The 8,770-nt window shown below is 41.9% G+C and overlaps 1 protein-coding gene across 1 annotated transcript in view; it reads right to left on the bottom strand.

Annotated features, from left to right (window-relative positions):
• The window catches only part of maneal (mannosidase endo-alpha like), a 10,406-nt gene extending 3,826 nt beyond the window's left edge, over positions 1 to 6,580 (bottom strand). Inside the window, exons 1-2 of the mRNA XM_037693717.1 lie at positions 5,899 to 6,580; positions 1,381 to 1,490 (exon numbers count right to left, since the gene is read on the bottom strand). Coding sequence (XP_037549645.1) covers positions 1,381 to 1,490; positions 5,899 to 6,403 — 615 coding nt within the window. The 5' untranslated portion in view covers positions 6,404 to 6,580. The remainder of the gene's footprint in view (positions 1 to 1,380; positions 1,491 to 5,898) is intronic.
• Between the last annotated feature and the right edge of the window lie 2,190 nt (positions 6,581 to 8,770).

Raw genomic sequence — 8,770 nt, 5'->3', positions numbered from 1 at the left:
CCAGGGTGTACCCCGCCCCTCGCACAGTGATTTCTGGACATGGGCACCGGCGACCCCCGTGACCCAAAATGGAATAAGCGGGTAAAGATGATGGATGGAGGCAGGTGGAGGCAGGTGGAGGCAGGTGGAGGCAGGTGGAGGCACCTATAGTTAAGGTCTGCTTGGGTTTCCTGAGTTGTCCCTTAGTTATGCTGCTATAGGCTTAGACTGCTGGAGGACAAACTGACCACACGTCCTCACTCTGCTGCTGTCTCTACTTACTCTACTCTACCTGTTATGCATTTGAAACTATTTTTAATCTTAACGTGTGTTTTTGTTTTTCTTCCAATAGGTGGTACAATCTGGACCTGTCACTCTGTGTCAGTTTGTTTCTACTTCCTGTTCCTCTCAAACCAGCCGGTCGAAGCAGATGGCCACTCGTCCTGAGCTGGTTCTGCTGGAGGTTTCTTCTTGTTCAAAGGGAGTTTTTCTTTCCACTGTTGCCTTTGTGCTCGCTCAGGATGGGAGACTGCAACAAAGGGAAGATTCAACCAGTCTGCTGCTTCCTTACATAGAAAACTTTACTAATTTACTTTTTATGTATATGAATGTTTCTGTTCAATGTCCTGAGACGACTTCTGTTGTGATTTGGTTCTTTATAAATAAACTGAATTGAAATGAATCTTTGGCCTCTTGATGCTTCTCTGATTATTTTCCTCCCTACTTGCTCTGGGAGTTTGGTGGATGAACCTCTCTTGGCAGGTTTGCTGTAATGGCATAATCATTACTTTATCTACTAAATAATCTTATTGTAATTTTGGGATGTTAAGGGTTATAGGATTTTTTTTATAACTTAGAGCTAAACTGTACTTATACACAACTTTGTCTCTGACTTGTGGTGAGAGGTCCTTCATCTTAATGATGTCCTTTGCTTGGTGGTAATTGTTACTACGTAAAGGTGTTGAACTGGTGCTGATTACTATCAGAACTTGTAACTATACCAAGACTTATATTAGTCACAGGTGGATCTTATTTAACTAATTATGTGGCTTCTGAAAGTCATGATTGGGGCTACAAAGCAAATGTAGTCAATATTTATGCACACATCACTTTTCAATTACATATTATTATTATTTATATAAAATACAGAAGAACACTAAATATGTGATTAATTTTGCAGTGTGGTCCAGAAACCACTAACAGAATTAGTTTTAAAGTATTAACATATTTAGACATCAATTATCTGAATTACTTTTAATCCACTTAGTATTAAACAATAACTAAGAGATTACACACAAGAGCAATTTAAAACCCGTGAGTTTTCAGGATTCATTCATTCATTCATTCATTCATTCATTCATTCATCAGAAAGGGAAAAACACCAGTTTTCTCACCAGTTACCTTGATGCTGTGCTTCTGGGCGGCATCCAGGACAGTGGGAACCAGGTCGTCAGTGGGCTCCCCGTGTTCGTCTGCCACCCCTGGAGGGTACCATGACAACACCAACACCCCTACCAAACCACAGCATAGAGAGAAGACCTTTGACCTTATACTAAATCTTTTTGGGGACAATGTATTTCTACAATATAAATCAAAAATTTGTCAAAAACAAAGTCCATTTATTTTTATTTAGAAAAAAAAAAAAAGCAAATGTGACTCCTAAATCATATGCAAGATATAATTTCTACTACTTATCCAAGATTCAACATTTTATAAAAAGCACACTTTACCTTTATGCATGCAGTCATAAAACCTCCAAATAAAAGTTCAACATTGACAGACACTCATTTTGGCCTGTCCTAATACAAAACAACCCAGACAAGCATTTATGCCATGTGTTGTGAAATACGTTGGGTCAAAAACAAAAAGTCCCTCTCCTAAAACATATCTTAAACCTGAGAACCAAAGTTTCAAAATGTAGAATTTGTCTGGAACAGCGGACCAGATGTCAGTGATTCTTTATTTTGACAAAGGGCACAGTGATGTCCTGATCCAGTGTCTCTTTGTGGCCACAGCTTCATGCACCACCCTCCACTGCAAATCCTCAGAACACCCCAGAAATGGTGATGTTCTCTTTGTGACACATCTGCAAACTGGTGCTACTCTAACAACAGAAATACCAGCTCTTCCTCTTCAAACTCCTCCATCATCAGTTTAAAATAAACACCCAGTTTAACAACTGTGCTGTTGCTGTGTTGTTTCTGTGTGCATGTGGCGGATGCTGTACAGCAGAGCCCGAGTGGGACTCATTCTCAGCCCTGGAGTTTCAGCCTCAGAGTGGCCCACTTTAGATCACGACCTATTATTATTAAAATCATGTAATTATAACCTTACAGGGCCGATTCTGCCCTTTAGGGGGGCTTAGCCCCCCCAGTGCTGACAATGGCTCTTGGCTTGAACATACAGTGGCCATTGGTGTCAGAATTATTTGTAATGTGGGGAGAAACACTGGTAGGGGGGTCTTTTGACCCCTTTTGAATAAAGTAGATGCCATTTCCTGCATTCTGGTGTATTTTAACGGTTGTTAAATGTTTAGTTTTACTTACACAAGTAACACCTGATTCAATAACTATTTTAGAGTTAATGGCACAACAAGAAGTAACCTGACCAACAGCTCTCCTTGTGTGAATAGAGCATGCTCCGCTTCTCTCAGCATCCTAGCCACAGTTTAAGAAACACAGTGCAGCCTAAAAGTTAACTTTTAGGAAGAAAAAATCACTAGCCAATATGAAACAATAATAATCGCTCCTTCTTACCAATGGCCTAGCATAAAGCAATATGATCATCATCCATCATGCTTATTAGTAGCTTAAAATACCTAATTAAAACTGCAGAAATGGGCTAGGTCTACTGTAACCTTACCCTCCTACTAAGGAATTTCCATGAACTTTTCAGAGGAGTCCAGCTGAATAAACATTCTGTCATCATTTCAGAACTCTGGATTTGTCTCTGGTCCTTGGCACCCCCTGAGTGTGCACAGATCTCTGCAGAGGGAACTTTATGAACTAAGTGATTTTATCTGAACTCTGCAGTGCCTCTGTGTGTTGTCACTGGCTGCTCACTGCCCTTGTAGTCTGCTGGACTGAATGACAGTCAAAGCGATCTTACCGTTCACGTAAAATATTTGATAATGTTCTTATAGAAAAAATTCCTGAATGTTATTCATACTGTGTTAATGCTATATGTTTGCCTCTTGACCCTACAACTGGGAGGGAGGGAGTAGAGGATCAGGTTTACAAAACTTCCAGGCGGGTTGAGATAAGATCGCCTGTCAGCAGTCAGGGAGCCAAATCCAGATAAACACGATTGTTTTGGGGACAGACAGAACTTTAATGACTTAATGACATCTACCTTGAGTCTGTGTCAGTCCACTTGGATTTGAAACGTCCAAATTAAATGACCACACCAATGGAACATGCCTGAGAATAATCCCCGAGATCTGATCCATTCTTCCAAGAGTCTGGGTGCTCAAGGCACGAACCAAGTCATCATATAAGGCAGGCAGCCTGACCAGGTCCAGATTTGCTGCCGACGACTTCCTTGTTTGTTGATAGACCAGGAACCAGTTATCATAAATCCAATTATAAATGCGTCCTTAAAATCCACAGTCGACAGCAGAGATAGACACATAATCAAGTCTTCAAAGTCGATGAGATATCCAGCTGCGTGCTAACAGGGAAAATAGGTTCACCTAAAGCCTGTCTTCTCTTCAAAGAAATGTTGTAAATTATGTTGAGGGACCAACTGACCAAATCCAAGTCCATAGTTATGATTCAGAAGATTTGTAGAAGAGAGGCTCTAAAGCAGTTTCACAGACGGGACAGAGCTAAAGCAAAGTGGAGAGGGAGAGGAGGAGACATCCGCCCTTGAGAAGAGCAAGTAGGACAAATTAGTATAAAAAATATTTCACAGGTAACAAAGTCCATGCTCAATAATCCAGGTATGAAATCCAACATTTTTCAGTCAGGTCATCTGGACATTTATATTTACTGAAAAATGTTGGATTGTATACCTGGATTACTGAGCATGGACTTTGTTGTTTTCAACCAGTTTGACAAGACTGTCAACAAAGAAGAGGGCAGACAATGGAGGAGGGGGCGTACCAAAGAGACCATCTTATCACAAGCAGAACTGGTTTGTTCCACTTTGGAGTAAGCTGTTGGGGGAAGAATCAGTTTTGTTGTGCGTTTCCTTGACTGATGAAGCCTTCTGGATCGAAGGCGAAACGTTTCAGCACAAAAAAAGAAACTGTCCAGATGACCTGACTGAAAAATGTTGTATTTCACAGGTAGTAATTTTAGCTTAATATTAGCTTCTTGTTGTGCCATACTTTATAGTTATTGAATCAAGTGTTTACATATGTAAACAAATGTAGATGTTTAAAAACCAGAATGAAGGAAATGGCATCTACTTTGTTAAAAATTTTCTGGAGGAAGACACCCCCCCCCCCCCACACCCACACACACACACTCCAGTGTGTCCTCCCCAAATTACAAATGCCTCTGATGGCAATGGACACTGTGTTGTTCAAGCCAAGCACCATCATCAGCACTTGGCTAAGCACCCCTAAAGTTCAGATTCTAGAATCGCCCCTGCAAAACAGCGAAGAAATCTTACAAACGCACCACAGAAGAACAACAGAGGAAAGAACAAAAGCAACATCATTGTCACCCCATACATCCCTGGAGTATCTGATAAAAATCTGAATGATTTTCCCCAAACAGGAAATCCCAGTGCATTTCAAACCTATCAGGCAGAGACTGGTCCACCAGAAGGACAAAACACACACTGAGTGATGTGTATGCAGTTCAGTGCAGCGAGTAATGGTCCAACATTTATACTGGAGAGACCAAACAAGCTCTCCACATGGACACATGGCTCAATACAGGAGAGCCAGCTCTTCAGGACAACACGCAGCTCTGCACCTGCACCTACGAGACTCTCTTTTGAGAACCAAATGTTCATATTTTGGACAGAGAAGACAGATGGCTTGAGAAGGAGGTGAAGGAAGACCTTTAGGTGAAAAAATAAAACAGTGCATCTGGAAAGTCTTCACAGCGCTTCACTTTTTCCACATTTTGATATCTTACAAACTTATTGCAAATTGTATTAAATTAATCTATTTCCTCAAAATGCTGCGCATAATACCCCATTATGAGAATGTGAGAAAGCAGAATGGGAGGAAGATCTTTCAGTTATCAGGCTCCTCTCTTGTGGAACCAACTTCCAGTTTCAGTCCATGAGGCTGACACATTGTCCAGTTTTAAGACTGGGATTAAGATTTTCCTTTTTGATAAATCCTATAGTTAGGGTTGGCTTGTTATGCTGCCATAGGTTTAGACTACTAGAGGACAAACTGACCTCATTTCCTTAAATGAATTGTTAAAATTGAATAGTTTTCATTTGATACTATTTCTATCTTAACATGTGATTCTTGACCTGCCATTGTGTATCTGTTCCTACCAAACTCAGCTGGTCGAAGCAGATGGTCGCTTGTCCTGAGTCTGGTTCTGATAAAGGTTTCTTCCTCGTGAGGAAGTTTTTTCTTTCCACTGTCGCCTTCATGCTCAAGATGAGACTTCTATAATGAAGTTAAACTCAAAGCAGTCTGCTCCTCAGATAAATAATGTTAAATTATTATTTTTATATATGAATGTTTCTGTTCAGTGTCCTGGGATCACTTCTGTTGTGACTTGGTGCTGTAGAAATAAACTGAACTGAAAAATATTTTGTTGAGATTTTTGCAAATTGATTAAAAACAGAAAATTAAACAGCAGCTGGAGTCGGGGTTTCTTGCTTCAGAATTAAAAGAGCACTGAAATCACACTTTTTATTTATTTATTTTTTAATTAATTACTTAATTTATTTATTTATTTTAAAGACAGAAACAAGCCAGAGACATGTGGACATGACGTTTACCTGCAGCAGCTGCTTCCATCTGCGCCATGTGAGACTCCAGCACCTTTGGGTCCCTGGAGCTGTAGGGTCCCAGTTCAGGGTAGAAACTGGACGCCAGGTCCTCGGGAGGCGCGTGCTTCCCTTGCGCGTGCTCGGCTGCGATCTTTGGGTCCCAGTGCGGCACCATTGGGTGGTCCCAGTGGATATACTTCGTGTCCACGTTGGGAGAGCCGTACCACAAGTAGTAGAAGATGTGCACGTCATAGAATATGCTGTGCTCCCTGTCGGATCTGCTCAGGACCACCTTGGTGTCGCTCGCAGCCTGGAACAGGCCCGGAGACGCCAGCGAGCCTTTCCCCTCCTCCTGACGGCTCCTCTCCGACCTCTCCCCCGTCAGGTCCATTCCGGGCGCCAGGTCCGAGAAGCCGTCGCTGGGTTTCAGCGTCCTGAGGCCCATCATGGTTCCGAAAATGAAGAGGGCGAAGAGGAAGAGAGCGACCAGAGCCTTCCTGCGCAGCCGCGTCATGGCGCTGTCCGTGGTGCTGAACACACGCTCTCACCGTCCACTGAGAGCCAGGACTGAAGTCATGGCGCCAGAACAGAACCAGGCGCTGCAGCGGTGTAATGTGAAGTGAAACACGGACCCCCCACCACCATCATCCCGACACGTCGAGCCATGAAGCAGCAGATCAGCTCCTGCAGGAGCCTCACTGAAAACACCTCCCTGGAGGTTCGTTTTGTGATACGAGGAGGAGATGAAGCTGTATGAGGGGCGGTTAGTGCCACGAAAAGAGGAGGGACCTTATGTCAAGCACAGGTGGAAATGGGTCAGGACCTATTCAGTACTGGAAAAACTAACCCCCACCCTAAACACACAATTTATTTAAGATTTATATGTGCCTCTCAAAAATGAAGCCCCCACGTAATCATCATCATCACCAATGTTAATACAGTAGTCCCTCGCTACTTTACGGTTTGTTTATCACGAGTTCGCTATATCGCAGATTTTCAAAGTAAGACTGGACATGACATAAGTGGCTGATTGATGGATGAGCCATGGGTTGTTTATTTAAAATAAATAATTTTAAATGATTTTGCACCATGTGTGAAGCTCACAGGTGCAGGGGGGAGTTCCCTCCTGCAGCTAATCAGCTGATTTCCTTTTTCCTGCTGCAGCTTTGTGAAGGGTTAACTTTCTGTTCAAATCGACCGATTGACTTTTGTCTTCCAACTTATAATTCAAAGTATGTCACATCGTAAAAATCATCATAATCACGAAATATAAAAGTGTTAAAAGTTATTTGTAATTATTTGATAACTTCTATGTTCATTTGTTTCAGGGTAATTGATCAAGAAGTACATTTCTGCTCCGTGCTGCAGAGCTGAAGCTGTGTGACATCCCTCTGATGTCCTGCTGCACTTCTCTTCTCTACAGTTTAAATTTAAATACTGTAACATTTTAAATAAACAATCCATGCTGCGTGGATTGTTTATTTAAAATGCTACAGTATTTAAATTTAAATTGTTTATTTAAGGAGGGAGATTGGGAGTAAGAGGTGATGAGTGCGATTAAAACCTGGCACATGTTGTGACAATGTTTACTGAACTTTAACTGAACTTGAACTTGGACTACTGTATCCCTACTTCACGGTTTTTCACTTATCGCGGGTGGGCGTGGTCCCAAACACCTGCGATAAACGAGGGATTACCGTATACTTAAACCAAACACCATCTGTCTATAACCAAAATATTTTAGTAATATTTAAAAAAATAGATTCATAAGAACAATTCACCTTGTTTGATCTTTTTTAGTAACTCATAATTTATATTGAGAGACACAACAATCAAACAATGTGGAATGTGTTTTTAGTTTGATTTTGTGGAGTTTGTTTTGGAACAGGTGGCGCAGAGGTTATAGAAGGCAAGCCTGTGATTGGAGGGTCGCTGATTTAAATCCCTAGACCAACAATAAAACTGTGGTTGCCTACCTACATGCTCATGTGTCTCACGCTGGGTCCTTCAGCAAGCTCTTTAAAAACCCTTTTTCAGGGAACACCTCACTGAATCTGCACCAACATCCATGTGCAGCAGCGTGCTGGTCTATGTGGTCTGCACGCCTCCTCCAAGTGAGCCCAAAATGATCTTCCCTACAGACCACTGGCTCGTAAAGAGCGTGCGGTCTTCATGGTGACGTCCATCACTTCTTTTATGTTTAACATCTTCCCACACAATGCCTGTTAGTGGATTATGCAGAGATAGTTCAGAGTATCTGTGAACAATTCATTCTGCTTGCACAATGCAACAAATCTGGTGTGACCCATCATCTCAGGAACACCATCAGTTGTGATAGAAATTATTTTAAAGAGGAGCAAGTTGCTCTTAATAACAAACTCCATAAATGTTGAAAATATATTGATGAGGAAGGCTTCTTCTTCTTCTTCTGGCTTTTCCTCTTTCAGAGTTCTCCACAGTTAGTCATCCTCCTCCATCTCATTCTGTCCTCACTCCAACTACCTCCATGTCCTCTCTAACTGCATCCACATATCTCCTCTTTGTCTTTTTCCTGGAAGCTGCATTTCTAACATCCTTCTACCAGTATACCCACTGTCCCTCCTCTGGACATGTCCAAACCATCTCAGTCTGGTCTCTAACTTTAACACCGAGTTGTTCAACCTGTGCTGTACCTCTGATGATCTCATTCCTAATCTCATCCATCCTTGTCTTCCTAAGGAGAACCTCAACATCTTCATTTCTGCCACTTCCAGTTCTTTCTCTCGTCTTTTTGTCCATGTCTCTGTCTCCAGACCATATAACATAGCCGGTCTCACCGTTGTAAACTTTTCCTTGGGCTCCACCTTGGCCCTCATGTCTACAAAGACCATTCTGAGAGAAA

The sequence above is a fragment of the Nematolebias whitei genome, chromosome 19 (assembly GCF_014905685.2).
Source record: "Nematolebias whitei isolate Nwh7 chromosome 19, NemWhi1, whole genome shotgun sequence".
In the NCBI taxonomy this organism is placed as follows: Eukaryota; Metazoa; Chordata; class Actinopteri; order Cyprinodontiformes; family Rivulidae; genus Nematolebias; species Nematolebias whitei.
The sequence above is the reverse complement of the archived record's forward strand: the minus strand, read 5'-3'. Positions and strand labels throughout refer to the sequence as shown.